At 39.8% G+C, this 21,142-nt stretch overlaps 1 protein-coding gene and 1 non-coding gene across 8 annotated transcripts in view; one reads left to right on the forward strand and one right to left on the reverse strand.

Moving 5' to 3' along the window:
* The window catches only part of Rbm6 (RNA binding motif protein 6), a 127,853-nt gene that overhangs the window by 63,869 nt on the left and 42,842 nt on the right, over window positions 1-21,142 (reverse strand). For 3 of the 7 annotated variants that reach the window (XM_008853153.2, XM_008853154.3, XM_029556133.1), the window contains one exon: window positions 12,521-12,594. The exons of 2 other annotated variants lie outside the window; for them this stretch is intronic. In XM_008853153.2, coding sequence (XP_008851375.1) covers window positions 12,521-12,594 — 74 coding nt within the window. Of the gene's footprint in view, window positions 1-12,520; window positions 12,595-17,291; window positions 17,499-21,142 lie in introns of those variants that run through there. 2 more of the 7 variants (XM_029556134.1, XM_029556135.1) reach the window with 2 other exon arrangements.
* On the forward strand, window positions 20,158-20,264 carry LOC115067694. Its single transcript, XR_003847067.1, has one exon. It is a non-coding gene; the product is annotated as a U6 spliceosomal RNA (small nuclear RNA).

Genomic DNA, 21,142 nt, shown 5'->3' on the forward strand with positions numbered 1-21,142 from the left:
AAAAGAATTTATTTAAAAAATTTTAATTATGTGTATGTGTGCAAATGTGTGGGTGCCCTTGGATGCCAGTTGGATCCCTTTAAAGTTGGCATTATAGGCAATTATGAGCTGCCTGATGTGGGTACTGGGAACTGAACTCAGGTCCTCTGGAAGAGCAGTAAGTTTTCTTAACCACTGAGTTATCTCTGTAGCTGGCTCCCCTTTATGAGTCAGGTTCTTACTATTCAGATCTGAATGGTCTGGAACTCAGTATGTAAAACACGATGACCACAATTTCAGAGATCCATCTGCCTCTGCCTTCCAACTGGGATTGAAGACGGGCAACACCACCCCCAATCTGGCTTTGAATTTTGGATAGCAATTACAGGAAATCAGAAAAGATTACACTGGCATCTACAAACCATCTAATTAAAGGAATATCTGCCCTAATTAGCCCAAAAATTTCCTACTAGTGTTTTCATTTTCAATCTACTTGAAAATAGTCCTTTCCTTATTTTTAACTGTTTGGATAGACAGGCCACTCAACCCTGCTGAGCACAAGTTATATAGCCAGCTAAGTGGGGCTGGTTACCAACTTCATCCATAATCTTTTAGATATTTTGGCTTAAATGTGTTGTGATAAGTAGTTAGTGTCAGGCACATTAAGACAAAATGTTTGAGTCTTTAACTCACCATGAGAGATTAAAAATATTTTGGAGTGGTACTGATGGCAAATGAACTGGCATTTTATTTCACACAGACCCATTAGATTCTTTCCCATTAGGCTGAGATCCTAACTAATTTCTCTGATAGATGTTAAAGACTTAAAATTTTTTTAAATAATTCATATGCTATAACACTCATTGTCTTAATGTATATACAATTTAATGTCTTTTTTTTTTTTTTTTTTTTTGTTTTAGACAGGGTCTCCCTGTAGCCCCAGCTGTCCTGGAACTCACAGAGATCTGCCTGCCTCTGCCTCCCAAGTGCTGGGATTAAAGGTGTGCGCCTTCACACCCGGCAATTTAATGTCTTTTAGTATATTAATAGGATTAGTCAACCATCACTACTATGTGATTCCAGAACACTGTCATCACTTCAAAGGGAAGCCTTTATCATTCTAAAAGGAATACCCTGCCCTGCAAGCCCTGCTTTCCTACTATAACCACCTAGTGCCTGGCAAACAAACTATTTTCTGTGATAGATTCCTTTTTGTTCTATCATCTATCTATCTACCCACTCACCTACCTACCTACCTACCTACCTAAGTAGGTAACTCACAAATTTTCCTTGGCCAAATTTTTTTTTTTTCCATTTGTTTTTTAAAGACAGGGTAGGGTCTCACTATGTATCCCTGATTGGCCTAGAACTCACAGAGATCTGCCTACCTCTGCTTCCCAAGTTTTGGGATTAAAGGTGTCTGCACCACCATGCCCAGCTATTGCTTTGTTTTTTGAGACAGAAATTCCCTATATTGCCCAGGCTAGGTGTCAACTTGCAATCTGTCTGCCTTAGTCTCCGGAGTGTTGAGATTTTATCACACATAGCCTACTTAGCCACAGATGTTAGTAATATAAGTATACAACATTAACTCACCATGAGAGATTAAAAATTATTATTATTTATAATTATACTTATTTTATGTGTATTTGTTTGGGCACACACATATATGTGTATAGGTCAGAGTACAACTTGTGGGGGTCGGTTCACACTTTCTAGCATGTGGATCCTGGGGATTGAACTTAGATCATCAGGCTTGAAGGCAAGTACCTTTACCTGCTAAGCCATCTCATCAGATTAAAAAGTAATGATTCTAGATAAGTTGATGCATAATCATCAATACCCTTACTCAAAAGTGTGCATATACATAATCTATGAGCTCAAAGGTGGATGACAACTCATGAACACCTGGTCCTGAGGAAAATGGGACACAAGGAAGTGTTATAACCTCCAAGTTCAACATACTAGAAGGTTCCTAATAGTATTCAATGTCTTCTATAGTGTATGAGAATTTTGTGATGGAATAACTACCTGCAATATTAGCTTAAAGACAATTCCATGGGGCTGGAGAGATGGCTCAGCAGTTAAGAACACTGGTTGCTCTTGCAGAAGACCTGAGTTCAATTTCCAGTACTCACATGGCAGCTAACAACCATCTGTAACTCCAGTTCCAGGGGATCTGAGACCCTCTTCTGACTCCATTGCATGACATAGGTGCACTTACCCACATGCAGGCAATACACATAACGTCTACATAGTGAGTTCCAGGCCAGCTGTGGCTACAGAGAGACCCTGTCTCAAAAAAGACCAAAAAAGGCAGGTGTGGTGACAAACACCTTTAATTCTAGCACCTGGAAGGCAGAGGCAGGCATATCTTGGTGAGTTCAAGGCCAGTTTGGTCTACAGTGAGTTCCTGGACAGCTGGGGCTACAGGGGGACCCTGTCTTGAAAAGATCAAAAAAGAAAAAAGGAAGAGGAGAAGGAGGAGGAAGAGGAAGAGGAGGAGGAGAAGGAGGAAGGAAGAGGGAGGAAGAAGGAGGAGGTGGAGGAAAGAGGAAGAGGAGGAAGAGGAGGAGGAAGAGCTGGAGAGATGGCTCAATGATTAAGAACACCTACTGCTCTTGTAGAGGACCTGGGTTTGGTTTCCAGCACCCACATAGTGGCTAACATCCACATCTTTACCTCCAGTTCCAGAAACTCTGATGTCCTCTTCTAGTTTCCCCGAGCAGGGACATACATAGTACACTTGCACACACACACAGGCAAAACACTCATACACATAAAAATAAAATCTAAAAAAGGAAAGAAGAAAACAAATATATAAGGTGGAAAAGTGACTGAGGAAGAAATCCCAATGTCTTTGGCTTTCATTATGTGCCTGCATAGGCAAATTGCACCCACATGTATGCACATTCAACACCCCCCCGCCCAGTTCTCTAATGCAGGAGTATCAGTATGGCCACGATCATTTTCCCTTATATGCCTGTGTACTCATCCATCTCATTTTCAATTAGACATCTCAATTTCATGAAGAAGGTACTGCACAAAACTATTATGTGGATGGCTGTCAAAGATTCAGCAGTGAGACTGGGTGTTATGGTTCATGCTTATAATACTAGCACTCAGGAAATGGAGGCAAGACTGTCATAAGTTTGAAGTCGGCCTGATCTACATAGCAAATTCCAGGCCAGCCAGGGCTGCATAGCGAGACTATCCTCAATAGACCAAAAAAGATCCAGCAGCTATACAAAACAATGATGTCACTTTTCAAGAATCTGTGAATCCCAAGAGGTAGACAAGAAGCCAAGGAAAAGGGGAATTGTTATACCAAACTACAGTTTTACTACCTAGAATCGCAGTTTATTACAAAGCACTAATGACATGCTAGCAACTGTGCCATGTACTCTACATACATTATACTGTAACTTGAAACTTTCTAAGAAGGGAACAATTATTAATCCTCATTTTATAGATGAGAAAACTGAGATTCAAAAGTTATAAAATGGGTATATGAGGGTGATCTGGGTGCAACAATCTGTCAGATCACTTATCCAGGATTGACTAAGGCTGATTAGGCAGTGTCTCCTTCCTCCATTACCACTGCATGTGTGTCCCTCCCCAACCTGCACAATTGGTTCAAAAGGATAACCTTCCCCAATAGAGGAATAACAGTCTTTGATAGAAAGTATGAGTAGCTGCACTCCCCTGCTAGAACCTCCAAACAAGGGGACTGGGGAGATGATTCAGTAAGCAAAGTGCTTGCCACACAAGCATGAGGACCAGAGTTCAGATCCCTAGCACCACATAAGCTGGGTGTGGTGACACATGCCTATAATCACGGTGCTAGGGAGGAGAAAGAAGGAACTCGGGAGATCCAAATAGGAGGATTCAGACTTTGAGGCCAGCCTTAACTACATAGCAGATCCTATCTCAAAAATCACAGAGGGCTGGAGAGATGGCTCATTGGTTAAGAGAAATAGCTGCTCTTCCAGAGGACCTGGGTCCACCCACAAGGCTGCTAACACCACCTGTAACTCCAGTTCCAGGGAATCTGATGCCCTCTTTTGGCCTCTGCAGGCACTGTACACATACATATATGCAAGCAAAACACTCGTGGACAAAATACAAATAAAAACTTGAAAATCAAAACAAATAAGTCTAGGGCTGGAGAGAAGGCTAAGTTGTTTAAAGCAGGTACTGCTTTTGTAAAGGACACAAATATAGCTCCCAATACTTAAATCAGGCAGCTCCAGGGGATCCAATACCCCGTTCTAGCCTCATGGCAACTAAACTCATATGTAACACACACACACACACACACACACACACACACCTTTAGAGAGACAGACAAACAGACTGACAGGGTATGATGGCACATGACTTTAATCCCAGCACTCAGAGGCAGAGGCAGGCAGATCTCTATGAATTCAAGACCAGCTTGGTCTACATAGCAAGTTTCAGGTTAGTCAGAGCTCCACAGTGGGACTCTGTCTTTTAATTAACTAATTAATTAATTAAAAGAAAAAAAAAAGAAAAACAAGGACTATGTACAAGCTTATTTATAGAACATTTGCCTAACATGTGCAGGGCTTTATCCTGCAAAACAAAAACAAGTAAAACCCACCAAACAAAAACATTACAAAGATCCAGGAAGTAATGAGGTCAGAATTCTAACATTTTTATGGCTACCAGGTGCATACTAACTGGAAATATTAGCTTACAAATCTATAGGTTCAAAGTTCAAGATTAGCCACCCCCATTTCAACAGATGGTAAGGGCAATGGGGTGATGTCATATCATGGCATGAGTATGTTTAGGAGCAATTAACCACATCTTCACCCAAGAAGCAGAGAGCTGGGTAGAAGGCAGACTTGCTCTTTTCTTTCTATAGCACCCCTCCTAAGAACTAAGAGAGTCCCATAATCACTATAACCCCAATGTACATCCCTAATGACTTAAGGACTTCCCACTAGCCCATCTCTTAGAGGTTCCATCATACCTCATATATAAGGCTATAAGCCAAAGTTATAACCAAGACCACAAACTCAACTATGCCTCTGGTTTGATAATGAGAACAATACCTTCGGAGTTTTTCAATATCCTATATCAAGTTCTAAAAAACTCCAGTACTTAAAAAAACAGCACCTTCCAAATCTTATTTTTATAAAAAAGTGAAACATAAGCAAAAAACTACTAGCTTAAGCCAGGCATGGTGGCTCACACCTTTAATCCCAGCATTTGGGAGGCAGAGGCAGGCAGATCTCTTTGACTTCAAGGCCAGCCTGGTCTAAATAGTGAGTTCCAGGACAGCTCGGGCTACGGGGAGACAAAAAAAGACCAAAAAAAAAAAAAAAAAAAAACTAGCTCAAAAAGTTGTGACAAAATTGAAACATAAATTTAAAATGTATAGGTACTTTCCAATTCAGAACAAATGAAGAACTAAACTATTGCATAGAAAAAATAATTACAAATCTATTAAATGAGACACTGGAAGGCTATCGTAGAACTGTAGAATGTCTGGGTATGGGAGAGGCACATTCCTTTAATCTCTCAGAGGCAGAAGCAGGCAGATCTATGTGAGTTTTAGAAACATAAATTTAAAATGTATAGGTACTTTCCAATTCAGAACAAATGAAGAACTAAACTATTGCATAGAAAAAATAATTACAAATCTATTAAATGAGACACTGGAAGGCTATCGTAGAACTGTAGAATGTCTGGGTATGGGAGAGGCACATTCCTTTAATCTCTCAGAGGCAGAAGCAGGCAGATCTATGTGAGTTTTAGGCCAGCCTCTTCTAAGTGAGTCCCAGGCAAGGAAAGGAAGAGCTGCAAGAGTGAGACCATGTCTCACAAAAACAATGGGGCTAGAGATGGCTCAGCAGTTATGAGCACCTGTTGCTCTTGCAAAGGACCCAGGTTTGGTTTGCAGCACCTACATGGTGTCTAACAATGTTCTTAACAGCAGTTTCAGGGAATCTGATGCCGTTTTCTGGCTTCTTTGGGCATTACACAGACATGGTATACTCACATATATGCAGGCAAAACACAAAAAATAATTTAAAAATTAAAAAAACAAAACAAAAAGAACACTTACAAAACATTGAATGCTTATTTTTTTTCTTTTTCTTCCTTTTTTTTGGGGGGGTATCTTTTTGAGACAGGGTCTCCCTGTAGTCCCAGCTGACCTGGAACTCACTGTGTAGACTATGTAGACCAGGCTGGCTTCAATCTTACAGAAATCTGCCTGCCTCTACCTACCCAGTGCTGGACTAAAGGCATGAATCACCAAGCATGGTTCATTCTTTTTCTTTGTACCTAAGAAAGTAAGGCTAATTCTATTGCTTTAAAAAAAGAGAAAAAAAAATTCAATTTTTACTCAACTATTTTTTTGTTTTTGGTCTTTTTGAGACAGGGTCTCCCTGTAGCCCCAGCTGCCCTGGAACTCACTATGTAGACAAGACGGCCTTGAACTCACAGAGATTCACCTGCTTCTGCCTCCTGAGTGCTGGGATTAAAGGTGTGCACCACCATGCCCAGTGGGATTTTTTTTTGGGGGGGGTGTCTTTTTGAGACAGGGTGTCCCTGTAGCCCCAGCTGCCCTGGAACTCACTATGTAGACCAGGCTGGCCTTGAACTCACAGAGATCTGCCTGCCTCTGCCTCCCAAGTGCTGGGACTAAAGGTGTGCGCAACCACCCCTGGCTGGAATTTTTTTTTTTAATGAATTTTTTGACAAATATTTGGACAAAAAAGGAAGAGGCAACAAGCTCACAATAAAAAAGTTTGAAATTTCCTGTAGGTCAAATCCAACAGTTTCAGTGATCTGGCTAGTAGCATTGAGCAACTACCAAAAGTGCTAAGTACACAATGCTTCTCATTTATCTCCCTGAATCCAGTACAGTGGCACACATAATAAAAGTACAAGATATTCCCCCTCAATCAAATTGACTTGGACAACAAAGAAAATCAAAGGCGTGTGACACTACCAGAAACTTCCAAAAAAGATGAAGACCCTGCTTCACAGTTTCCTGGCTATTCTCTTTCTTCTAGACAGAGATGATAAAAGAACCTAATAGACTCATATTGTCCTATCTGTTGGAAATTATTTCTCCAGACAGACAACTTCTGACTACATGTCCCAATGAGTCCCCTGGCCATAATACTGCTGCAGAAATTCTGTCTGACTTACGCATGCAGGCACTGAGAAGAGGCTAGAGGGGCCTTGGTTATCACCCCAAGCAACCTCAAAATATACACAAAATCTACCATATTCAACAAAACAAGCTAGCAAAAACCTCCTTTATTCCTATCCCCTAGATCTACAAGCATCAGTCAATGAAAAAGAGACTCCACATTAAGAAGATAACAGAGTTATGAAAATCTCAACTCAGCCGCTCATAGAAACCTCCTCAAAAGTACACACAGATACAAGAAGTCCTATACTCAAAGGCTCTCAACAGGTATCTGAAAACTCAGACTGTACCAACTTGGTAAAACTTGGAAGAAACACTTAATATTCCATAAGCACTTTATGTACTCTAAGGAATCACCTTTATTTTTTGGGACATAGTCTATGTAGCCTTGGCTGGCCTAGAACTCTCTATTTATTTATTATTTATTTATTATTTTTATTCTATGTGTATGAGTGTATTGCCTGCATATATGTGAGTGTGCCCATGTTATGCAATGCCGTGGAGGTCAGAAGAGGGCTTCAGATTCCCCTGGAACTGGAGTTAAGGATGGTTTGTAGCCGCCGTGTGGGTGCTGGGAATCGAACCCGGGTCCTCTGCAAGAGCAGTCAGTGCTCTTAACCTCTTAGCCATCTCTCCAGCCCCAGAACAGTCACCTCTCCAACCCAAGAAAATGACATGTTTGTCACTCATAGGACTCTTAACTATTGTGGCATAAGGGGCTTAACTATATGCAATTCCTTAAAGAATTTTAACAAACCCAGATATGTAAGTAAATTTATTTTCCTGGAACTGATTGGAAATTACTTGATATATAGAAGGAAAAGAGGGATATATTCATCTAATTTCAAATGCTTACCATGTGCCAATTACTCTGCTATGTATTCTTCATGCATTATTCAAGAATCACTACTAGATGGAATGTCACTCCTTAACAAGCTTCTCTATCTCATTTATTCTCAACAGTCTGCCTTGTTTTCTTTAAAAGCACTCAACCCTATCAGATACTGTACTATTTTTAATTTGTCAACTTGCCTATGCCATTTCTCTCAATTAAATAAAGTTATATAGTTCAACTTGTTCTGTATCACACTTAGCAACCAGACAAATGCTTGGCATACAACAAACATTTATGAATGAATGATCTCATTTAATCCATAGCAGAGCTCCTTGAGATATTGCAAATAGTGGAAATTTAAACTCAGGGAAGTTAAGAAATTTGCTAGAAGCTGGTTGTGGTGGCATATGCCTTTAATTCCAGCACTCTAGAGGCAGAGTAAGGTGGATCTGGTCTATGTAGCAAGTTCCAGGTCAGCTGGGGCTGCAAGGAGACCCTGTTTCCAAACCCCTCCCCCCCAAAAAAACCCAAACAAAAAATAACAAAAAAACCAAACACACACACACAAAAAAAGAAAGAAATTTGCCAGAAGTGAACCAGCTAAGAAGTCACATTTGACTCCAGAATCTGTATTTTTCTTCTTTATTATACTACCTAAGTACAAAGGATTTCCATGGAGATGTGCTCAAAATTTTTTCCATCAAGATGATTTGCCCTGATTTGTGGTAAATGCTACTAAAGAATGCTGATTTGGGAGCTAGAGATAGCTCAGTAGTTAAGAGCTCTGGCTGCTCAGCACCCATATGATGGTTAACAACTGTCTGTAACACCAGTTCTAGGGGACACAATGCTCTATTCTGACCTCTAAGGGCAATGCATGACATGGGTGCACTTACACATACACAGGCAATATACTCATACACATAAAAAAAGGGGAAAAAATCAATTTGATCATGAAGTCTATCAAGTTCAGCAAGAGAGAATTCTAATGTGTCTGTTTTATGACCAGGGGAGGAATAAAAATCTACCTGGGGGCCTAGGGAGATGGCTCAGTGGTTAAGAGTACTGGATGCTCTTGCAGAGGGCCTGGGTTAGAAACCCAGCATGGCAGCTAAACCACTGTCCATAACTCCAGTTCCAGGGGATCCAACACCCTCTTCTGACCTCCTTCGGGCATTGCAAGCCCTGGGTATACTTCCATACATGCAGGCAATACACTCATAGAAATAAAATAAAAATTAAATATTTTTTAAAAATCTATCTAGGAAAATATGGAGGATGCCTTTTTTAAAAAATTATTTATTTAGAGTGGAGGAATACACCATGGTATGAATGTGGAGGTCAGAGGTCAACTTGCAGGCATCAGCTCTCTCCTTCCACCATGTGGGTCCTGGTGATCAAACTCAGATCATTAGCTCGGCAGCAAGCACCTTTACCCTATGAGCCATCTTACCAGCGCAGAAGGATGTCCTACCAAGGAATTAACTTCAGGTGAATATTGAAAATGAGATCAGACCAAAAACTGGAGTTCACCTAAGTAACTACCCTATGGGATTCCCGAAGAGCATAAAACCTCATTTCCTGGGGCTGGAGAGATGGCTCAACAGTTAAGAAGATTGGTTGTTCTTGCAGAAGACCCAGGTTCGAATCCCAGCACCCACATGGCAGCTAACAACTGTCCGTTAACTCCAGTTCCAGGGGATCCGAGGCCTCTTCTGTCCTCCATGGGTACTGCATGACACAGGTGCACTTACCTACATGTAGGCAATATACGGATACACAGAAAATAAAAAAAATAAAATATTTTTTTAAAAATCTCATTTCCTTTCTAAATATAGGATTATAAGGTCTAGCTGCCTTAGGTTCCCAAGGTTCTGGAATTATAGGCATGCACAACCATACCCCGAGAGGGGACTACCTTTTAATTGCACTTTGGGACAAAGTACCAAGGTACTTTATCATAATGACTACTACCTATCAATACTGTTTCACACAACAAATAATGGCTGTGTTCCTGCTTTGTTCTGGTATCCCAATCACTGCACAGGGGTCTTCATGAGGGATATGTGAACCCCAAAAGTGTCCACAGAATGGTCCAGGAGGGTGAAGGGTTGTCTATATGCCACTTCTCTCAATTTTGTTGACATAAATTAGCATTTTTTTCCAGATGTAGCTCCTACAGCACCCTTGCTTAAGAATAAGTCTTTTTTTTTTTTTTTTTTTTTATAGCCTCTCACGACCCTTTCTCTAAAAAAAATTTTTTTTTTTTTTTTTTTTTTGGTCTTTTTGAGACAGGGTCTCCCTGTAGCCCCAGCTACCTGGAACTCACTGTGTAGACCAGGCAGGCCTTGAACACAAAGAGATCCGCCTGCCTCTGCCTCCCAAGTGCGCCACCACACCCGGCAAGCCTTCTTTTTTAAAAAAAAAATTAAAAAACAATGCCCTAGCTCTATTTAGTAAACTCTTCAAGAGACTAAAAACTTCGAGTTTTTTGGGATGCAGGAAAGAGGTGGTTAAGAGACAATGTTAATTTTTTCCCTTTTTGTTGAGTGTCAGGTATTGAATCCAGGGCCTTGTGTGCATGCTTGTCAAACTATCTACCACTGAGCTATATCCTCAGCCACTGTTGATATCGAAATTAAAAATATTGTTGATAGGCTGGCATAGTAGTGCAAGCCTTTCATCCAAGTACTCAGAAGGCAGAGGCAGGTGGATCTGAGTTCGAGGCCAACCTGCTCTACACAATGAGTTCCAGACCACTGAGAACTATACAGTGGGACCCTGTCTCAAAGAAAAAAATAAAAATAAAATAAATAAATAAATAAGCAAGCAATGCCACTCTAGGAGAAACATAATAAAAAGAAGAGTACAAAAGCGATGCCATCTGCCATGGTTTTCCCACTTATATTTCTACTACTCATAGTAATGCAATGACAAAAAAAATGATAATAACATGTTGCTTATAAATTGAGTATTCTCAATTTCACATAGACTATCAGGCTAGAATCACCCATATGGAATGGAAATTTCTTTCTTCTCTCCAAAATTAGAAGTAGCATAACTTCTAATTATAATATTTGTTAAACGATGGATTCAGTGATGGACATTGAACAGGCAATAAGGACTCTATTAAGTCAAGGGGATATGGCCCTCATCCAGTTATTCTCTGATGAGCTGACAGTAGATGAGTACAATTAAGAAGTAAAAATACATCAAAAGTTTTCTCTAGAGCTGAGTATGGTGGCTTACAACTACAATCCCAGTATTTAGAAGATGAGGCAAGAGGACTGTCCCAATTTGAGGTCAGCCTAAGTTACAGAGAGCCTATCAATCAATGAGAGAGAGAGAGAGAGAGAGAGAGAGAGAGAGAGAGCGAGAGAGAGCACCATAACGCCATCTCCATTCCAATAATAGGAAAGGACCCCCAAATAAGGGAATAGTAGAGCCAAGTGTGGTGTCAGCATGTCTTAAATCCTAGCACTCAGGAGGCAGAAGCAGGCAGATCTCTGAGTTCAAAGCCAGTCTGATCTATATAGTAAGACCCTGTCTCAAACAAAAGGGGGAGTGGGGACATTAAGTGTAATTACTCATGTTGAGTGAAACAAAGCTGATGAAGGCATTAAGTCTAGAGAAGAGGATGAGAGCTCATATAATTACTCTTCTCTGACAGAACCTTCTTTTGTGATGCTAGACACATTCCACTCAAGCTATGAAATACAGACAGAGGACATATAACAAACTACATGCCTAATTTTCTTTTCTCACTTCATGACACAGGACCTGAGACAAAGCAAAGTGCTTTCCCTGAGAAAAAAACATGAGAGAAGTATTGTATTTAGTAATTCCTTCCCAAACTACCAGGCAGGGTTCAATTAACGACACAGATGATGATTCTAGGTGGCAAGTTGAGAAACTCCAGATGGTACAAACATAAGGTAAGTACAAACTCAAGATTTACTAGCTCTGACTTTACGCAGCCAACAATTTGAACACAAAGCTCCAACTGGCAAAGAACAACAACAAATTCAATAGACACAACCATCGATCCCTTTTTTCTCCTCAATGGAAATCTTCCCAAAATAACTCATGTAGGCAGGACTTTAGTGCCACAGGACTCACTCACCATCTGTGGTCTTCACCCTAAATCTGGGTATGACCATGAACCTAGAATTTCTGTGCTAGGCAGACCCTTAAAGTCCTAGATAATTGAGGATCACTTGCATCAGGAGCCCAGACATCTTAATCACATTTTGAGGGAAACAATCCAAATCTGTCATATTTTCCATGTACAACCTCTGGAATCCAGTCCAACTGCAACTGGAACCTACTTTTAAAAATATATTCTGTGCCAACTCTTCTAGAAAAATCTTCCCAGATTTTTAAAAAAGTTTCTTTACACAACTGGTTTTTTGATAGAAATATAGTATGCTCCAAAGATAGCTGAAACCCTCCCTCCCCATATATAAAAATATATATCCTTTCAGCATCATTTGACCGAAGTATAAAGCAACCTGGTTGGCCTCCATGCATCCGATGGCATCTTCCAAGAGTGAAAACTCCACGCAGACATAGCCATAGTCGTAACCTGGGGACAGCATTTAAATACAGACGGGAGTGGTGTTAGTTCCTTGCAAACATAAGAGACACACTTATATCCCCTGTTTTTGAACCCCTTAAACACAAGCCTTCCCACATGTTCCCTCCCTCCTCTATACTAGGCAAAGTTGCTAGCACAAACAGAAAAAAGTACTGAAGGAAAGTATGGATGTTTCTGAACTTTGATATTCATTCCTTTTTTTCCTATTAAACAAGATCTTTTGCCCTCTTTATCACTGTTGATCAGGAAAGAGTACCCCAGAATTGGGTAATCCCACAGAACATTCAAGTGGGGACCCAAAACATTTTAACAACAGGCTGAATTTTCAGGAAAAACAGTCAATAAGAACAGGAAAGTGTCTGGAAAAAAAATGTATCCAGAGAGAAGGAGAAGCAATTATACCAAGGCTATACTAAGAATCACCACTTTCAAGCAGAAACCACCTTCAAAGAGAAGTGCTGACAGACTGAGGCAGCTTTTCTGTTTGGATACCACAGAAGGCTTCTGGTTGACAAGGAACAGACTATTTCAGCTTTTCAATTTTTCCCCTCTTGTTTCAAACAACTCAAGTCTTAACAAAGTACAAAAGTATAAATAGGAATAGATGGATCCAAATTTGTGCTTATGTGCAAAAAACTGGTGGGGGGGGTCAGGCAGAGGGAAAGACAACAGTTGTTAGTAATTAATGTATGTTCAATAACTGTATATACCATTAACATTATAAAATACCCTTCACCTTAATACTGAAGAAGTAGCATCAGGCCTGAGGTGCTAATGACCCATGAAATTGGAAAGTCATGGGATTTACAGGCTGCCGAACTCTTATTACCCTATCTCATAGTTCTTGATATAGCCACCATATGACTGCAAAAGTACACTACTCACTGCAATGTTCCACACATGGCTTCCATGCTCCCTTCACTTCCTCACATGATTAAGAAACTCACCTCTAGAAGTTATACTATGCAAATGGAACAGAAAAAAAAATAGATGTGATTTATTCAGATGAGAAATAAAACTGAGGGACAGAATGCAACACAAAAATCTAAGCAAATTTTGAGCAAGAAGAAACTGACATAAAAAGCTAGAAAAAAGGCAATAAAAAGTATAACTAGGCTAGTGTATAACTCAGTGGTGTATGAGGTTCTAGGTTCAATCCCTGGCACCAACAAAAGACAGAAAGTTAAGAGAAGCTAGTCTGCTAGCACACGCCTATGATTCCAGTTCTCAGGAAGCAGACAAAGGAAGATCATAATTCAAGGCCAGCCTGGACTAAATACGGAGACTCTGTCTCAAAATAAATCAATCTTAAAAAACAAAAACAAGGAAACACTAATTTGGTGAAATGCGTTGCATTCTTTGGTACACAGAATGAATGGCCTAAAATGTGTTGTTATGATCATAGTAACTTTGATTTTGAACTTGATTAATACTCTAACTACAAAATACTATTATACAATGATGGAGGATGCTGCTTGCTTTGAGTTTAGAGAATGATGAGAAAGAAGAAACAAAAGCTACTAAAAACTTCAGCACTACCTTAGCCAGAGAGATTTTCTATCCTAATTTCACAGCTTTGGCCACTTCAACTTATTTAAACTTACCACAAAATCAGTTTCTTCTGATTAGTAACTCTTTAAAGAAAAAAAATACTTTAGTATACATATTTGTATATATCCTGTTAACTGTGGAAGTTGTTTTGCTATTCAATTACTTTCAAGTGGATTCTTCTGACCAAACTCAGTGCCCACACCCATAAGTTGCTCTAAATATTCTTTGGAAACACTGTAGAATAACACAAAGGAACAAATTTTATCACTAAATTTCTACTGCAAACACTCAAAAGTTTGTCCACAATCAGAAAGGGGCAGCCATGGGACAAACAGGTTTCTTTTGAATGCTTTGATTACCACTACAAAACATTACCAAAGGGGTTCCCGGATATACAGAAAGCATCTCTCTCTACGGCTACCAAAATGAGAAACACAAGCAACTAATACCACATTGCAAAGTCCTGAGTTTTATTGTTATGCTTAAAGAAGTGATTGCTGTGGCCCAGAGAAGCACACAGAATGTGTGGAAGAACAAGAAGATTCATAACAACATTCCTACTTTGGTTAAAAAAAAGCAGGCTTTTATCCTAAAGTCACTAGGAAGGAAAATATAGTGTGTAGGAGGCACAATAAACATGAAAGAACCATCTGTATATATCAACTCTCTGTATGTTGTTCACAAGCTCAACACTCAGCTTCTTCTGCATAAAAAGTTAGCTATCAAAAAAGAACACAAAGGGCTGGAGAGAGAGTTCAGTGGTTAAGAACACTGGCTGCTCTTGTGAAAGACCAGGGTTCAAATTCCAGCACCCACATAGTGGCTAACAACTGCCGGTAATTCCAGTTCCACGGGATTCGATGCCCTCTTCTGTCCTCCATGGGCATTGTATGGCATGGGTACACTTACATACATGCAGGGAATACACTCAGACACATAAAATAAAAATAAATAAATCAAAAAAGAACACAAATTTAAGGCTTAACTATGTTGCCTAAAACTTAAAAAGATTTTTTTTTTTTTTTTTAAGCTAGGCGTAGTGGCACATGCCTTTAATCCCAGCACTCAGGAGGCAGAGGCAGGCAGATCTCTGTGAGTTAAGAGGCCAGCCTGGTCTACACAGTGAGTTCCAGGCCAGCTGGGGCAACAGGGAGACCCTGTCTCAAACACCCACACCCACACTCACACACACACACACCCAGACACACGCACAATTTTTTTAAAAGTACCAAATCTTGATCCCAAACATTCTTTGTATCCAAAATTCATAGTTGTATCACAAAGATTTTTAGAAATTACCAGAAGACATTGATACTAAACAATATTTACATAGTACCTGTTGAAACAAGTTTCTATAATAATATACTTTACATATATTGGCTTAATCTCCACAAGACTACCTTCAAGGTATCATTAACCTCATTTTACCCAATGGGAAAAGAGCAAAGAAAGGATAATTTGCTCACGATCACCCTAATTTTATGTATCAATACTGAGCTTTTGAAACCCAAGCAATTCAGATTCAAATGGACACTATTAACCAGTACATTATATAGCCCTTCATTTTTCTCAGTCCTAAGGACTGAACTTTGTACATGCTAGGTAAGAGCTCTACCACTAACCTATAACTCTAATTTTAGTCTTCTTTTTTTTCAAAAAACTATTCATTATTTATTTACTTAGCAAGTGTATGAGCACCCAAGCATGTGGCAGTCAGAGGACAACTTACAGGAATTGGTTTCTCTCCTTCTACATTTGAGTCCTGGGAATGGCACTCAGGTCATGAGGTTTGGCAACAAGCACCTTTACCTAATGAGTCACCTTGCCAGCACATCTTTTTCTTTTCTTTTCTGGTCTTTTTGAGACAGGGTCTCCCTGTAGCCCCAGCTGGCCTTGAACTCACTATGTAAACCAGGTTGGCCTTGAACTCACAGAGAGATCTGCCTGCCTCTGCCTGAGTGCTGGGATCAAAAGCATGCCCCACCATGCCCAGCTATCTTTTTCTTTTTGTACTGAGACAAAGTTTCACTAAGTTGCCCAGGCTGACCTCTTTTTTGATAGTCTTGTTTTTTTTTGAGGCAGAGGTCTTGCTATGTAGCCCTAGCTGGCCTTAAACTTGGAGCAATCCCCCTCTACCACCTAAGTGCTGGGATTACAGGAGTATAGGAGTATGTCTCTATTGCTGACTCCCAGGCTAACCTTAACCTTATTCTATAGTCAGGCTGCCTAAACTTGCTATCCTCCTGCCTCAGCTACCTCAGTATGTGGGGCCCATCTAATCTTTCACTTTTTTTTTTTTTTTTTTTTTTTTTTTTTTTTGTCTTTTTGAGACAGGGTCTCCCTGCAGCCCCAGCTGGCCTGGAACTCACTATGGAGACCAGGCTGGCCTCGAACTCACAGAAATCCACCTGCCTCTGCCTCCCGAGTCCTGGGACTAAAGGTGTGGACCACCATGCCCAGCTTTTTTTTTTTTTTTTTAATATTTTACTTATTATTTTTTATTTTGTGTATGAGTGTATTGCTTGCATGCATGTGAATGTACCCATATTGTGCAATGCCATGGAGGTCAGAAGAGGGCTTGGATTCCCCTGGAACTAGAGTTAAGGACAGTTTGTAGCTGCCATGTGGGTGCTGGGAATTGAACCCAGGTCCTCTGCAAGAGCAGTCAGTACTCTTAACTGCTGAACCATCTCTCCAGCCTCTAATCTTTCACTCTTTAATAAAATCTTAGACCAACTGAAATAAATAATCTGAATTTTACAAGCCCCAATACGGAATGAGTCTCACATACCTAAGCACAGATAAGCCATTTCTATAACTAAGAAATACTGAAATGAGCAGCACAATACATACTTCTATTTAAATATCTAACAGAAGATCACTGTGAATGTACCTAAATAAGCAGGTCAGAAAGTATGCATTCTCAAGAAATTACTCTATTGGCTCCCATAATTCTGAGAAAACAAAACTAAAAATTCTTATTGTAAACGATGGCTATAAAAATTATGTAGTAATATGGAAAGCTACAGAAACTGAATCTAATGCAGAGGTAGAGACAAAAATCAGCATATGAGATAAAAACCATGCATTGTCAAAATCATACTTGGGTGAGCCCAAGGTGAAAAACAACATACCATCTTTCAATATAGGTAAGTCCAACATTGCCAGTTTTTCCTCCAGCGTTGCAACAGATCAGTTTTCCTTTGGTTGACACCAGATGAAGAGGTTGGATTGCATTTAAGGGCCATAATGTATGAAAAATATATCACTTTAAATAACAGAAGCACAGCCAGCACAGTAAATGCTCATACTCAGAGAAACTTGGAATCAGGAAACAAATGAAGCTATAGCCAAGTCTCAGCCCCACCTCCATAATCATTCAGTGAAAGGGAAAACAGGATGTGGGATGTGAGGGAGGGAGGCATAGTTTAAGCAACCACAGGTGAATATGCAAAAATCCAAAAATGGACTGATGCAATACATTTGTATACCAAAATGATTGCAATGGTTGTGCTGCTACAGTAAGATAACCTGGGGTCATTTTCCATTTCTTGAGTTTTGTAATTATTGTAATTGAAGATATTTTGCCTAGAGAAGTAACACTCTGAAAACCACCAATGAACCTTGCATTCAGAATTTCTTGGAATCAAGATGATAAATACTGTTAACAGTTCCCATGGACAGATTTTTACCAAAATAAGTAACAAAGTCTATTTTATTACCTTTTCATTTAACCATCACTCTCCTGGGATGAAGTCTAGCAGGCTAAAGGATCTTTGTGCTTATTTATACAACTATTAAAAAGCATACCTCGGGCCGGGAGGCAGAGTCAGGCAGGTGTCTGTGAGATTGAGGCCAACCCAGTCTACATAGTGACATAGTGGTAAGTTTCAGGACAGATGGGCTCAGGGAGACCATGTCTCAAAAAAAAAGAAAAGAAAAAAAAAAAAGCATACCTCACCAAGAGTAATGGTATATACCTTTAATCCCAGTGTTCAAGAGGCAGAGGCAGGTGGCCAGGTGGCTCTGTTAGTTCAAAGCCAGCCTGGTCTACATAATTGAGTTCCAGACTGTGAGGGCTACACAATAAAACCCTGTCTCACAACAACAAAACGGACTCTGTTTTCTAAGGTAAATGCACACATCTCAGAAATATGAACATTCCTTATGTTTTTTTTTTTTTGGTCTTTTTGAGACAGGTTCTCCCTATAGCCCCAGCTAATCTGGAACTCAGAGAGATTCATCTGCCTCTGCCTCCCAAGTGCTGGGATTAAAGGTGTGCGCCACCACAACCCAGCCCTTATGCTTTTAATTTTTTGGTAGAAAAGAAGGATAAGAATAGGACAAGGAGAAGAAAATGCAAAAGAGTAACATTAAACATTTCTAATCATGGGGCTGAAGAGATGGCTCAGTGGTTAAGAGCACTGACTGCTCCTGTAGAGGACCGGGGTTCGATTCCCAGACCCACATGGGGGCTGCAAATCATCCTTAACTCCAGTTCCAGGGGAATCTGAGGCACTCTTCTGACCTCCGAGGCATTGCCAAACAAGAGTGGACTCACATACATGCAAGCAATACACTCGTACACATAAAATAACAAATATTAAAAAATAAAAAAGTTAAGAGATTTTATAAAAAAAATGAAAACAAAATAATTCAGGTATGTAGATTTCTATCAATGGGAATAATACAACAAAAGAGGCCTAGGCACTGGTGTTATGAAAATTAGGAAATTTTGTAATTTATATGCTAAGCTACCAGCTGGGAAGAATGGAATTAGAACACATGAGATTCATCACTTTGACATCTTAGGAGTATTTTAAATTTGCTCCCCTTCAACTATGCATATACAGATTGGTGGTTTATAATAAAACAGATGAAACAAGGAAAATATGCAGATGTCTTCCTGTTAATTTTTCTTTAAACTGCATATGGTTCTATTCTATTTAGTTCTCCATCTGTACTAATTGGTTATTTAAAGAGAAAAAAAGTGGAGATGTGTATGAGTGATAGAACATTTGCCTAGCATGCATGAGACCTTAGGTTTCTTGTTCTGCACCATACACACACACTTTAAAATAAAAGAAAAAAGTTTGTTTTTTTCCCCCCTTGAGATAAGGTCTTCCTATGTAGACCAAACAGGTACTGAACTTACTTATGTGGATGAGGATGGCCTCAAATTGTCAGTAATACTCCTGCCTTAGTCTCCCTAATACTGAGATTACAGGTCTTCACAGTCTACTTTGATTTTTCCTTCAAAATCCAAAATTATTCCCAGGGGTCACTCTATCTTGATGATAGTTCCCTGTGCCCAGGAAAACAACTATTATTAGGAACTCTCTGTATTCAATTTATTTCAATACCACTGGCAGTAATGGTACCATGTGAGCACAATGGAGGACAGTATCCACCCCTGAGAAAACTTGACCTAATGAAAGAATCATGATGAGTAAAAATAAGCACAGGCTACTTCAAGATGCTAGTAAGTAAAAAGGGTACAGGTATCTTTGACAGGGTGGTCTCCCTAGTCCTGGCCTGCCTAGACCTCACTATGTAGACCAGGGTAGCCTCAATCTCACAGAGATCCACCTGCCTTTGACTCCCAAGGGCCAGGAATAAAGGTGCCGGCCACCACACCTGGCATAAAGAGTGGTTTCTGGAGTGAATAACTTTCAGTACTTCTATGCTTCTATTATAAAGCACTATAAGGAACCAAAGATCAGACAGCTGTCTCTGTTACTGCTTCTCAAATATGCCCTAATATAGCATTTTTTAAGAGTTCAAGCCGGGCGTGGTGGCACACACCTGTAGTCCCAGCACTTGGGAGGCAGAGGCAGGCAGATCTCTGTGAGTTCAAGGCCAGCCTGGTCTACGTAGTGAGTTCCAGGACAGCTGGGGCTACAGGGAGACACTGTCTCAAAAAGACCAAAAAAAAAAAAAAAGTGCAAAGGTAGTATAAATTCCCTTATTGATTTCTAGTGCACAGTAAAAATGTATCTAGTGCTTGCTTCAGCAGCACATATACTAAAATTGGAACACACAGAGAAGATTAGTATGGCCCCTGTGCAAGGATGACACAAATTCATTAAGCATTCCACAATATTTTTGTTTTCTGAATAAAGTTTGGAAAAGCTAAAAAATATTTTTTTAAATGTATCTGCTTCCTACACAGGTTACAAAAACCATCTCATTTTGACTAGGGAAAAAGAAAGATCTATGAACAGCTTTTCTCATTGCCTTGGTCCTGGCACAAACAAAAGGACCCTTGACACTATTATAAGAGGCTCTGGGAAGATTTTATACAAAAGTAGTAGTATCTATGCTGAGATTAAAGGCATGAGCCACCATTCCTGGCAAGAAGTCATTTAAAATAGACGTGCATTCTTCATTAAAGTTTTAAAAAAACAGGAGTTGGAGAGATGGCTTAGCAGTTAAGAGCACTGGCTGCTCTTCCAGAGGACCTAGGTTCAGTTCCTAGCACCCACATGATGGCTAACAACCATTTATAACTTCAGTTTCAGGGGACTTGACACAATCTTCTGACATTTACAGGCATTGCATGACAGGGTACACTTACATACATACAGGCAACACATTATTCATACCCACAAAATAAAAAATAAATTAAAAAATATTTTTAAAAAACTTTCCAAAAACAGCCGGGCATGGTGGCATATACCTTTAATCCCAGTACTTGGGAGGCAGAGGCAGGCAGATCTCTGTGAGTTTGAGGCCAGCCTGGTCTACAGAGCGAGTTCCAGGCCAGATGGGGCTACAGGGGAGACCCTGTCTCAAAAAACCAAAGGGAAGGAAAAAAAAAGTTTCCAAAAAAACAAACAATCCACTATTTACATCACAAATGCACAAACATTTGTTTATTTTTTTGTTTCTTTTTTTAAAATTTTATTTTTAATTTTATTTATTTTTATTTTGTTTTTTAATACATGTAAGTGAAGCTGTGTAGTGCGGTGCCTAAGGGGGTCAG

This window comes from Nannospalax galili, unplaced genomic scaffold, assembly GCF_000622305.1.
Source record: "Nannospalax galili isolate Female #2095 unplaced genomic scaffold, S.galili_v1.0 scaffold786, whole genome shotgun sequence".
In the NCBI taxonomy this organism is placed as follows: Eukaryota; Metazoa; Chordata; class Mammalia; order Rodentia; family Spalacidae; genus Nannospalax; species Nannospalax galili.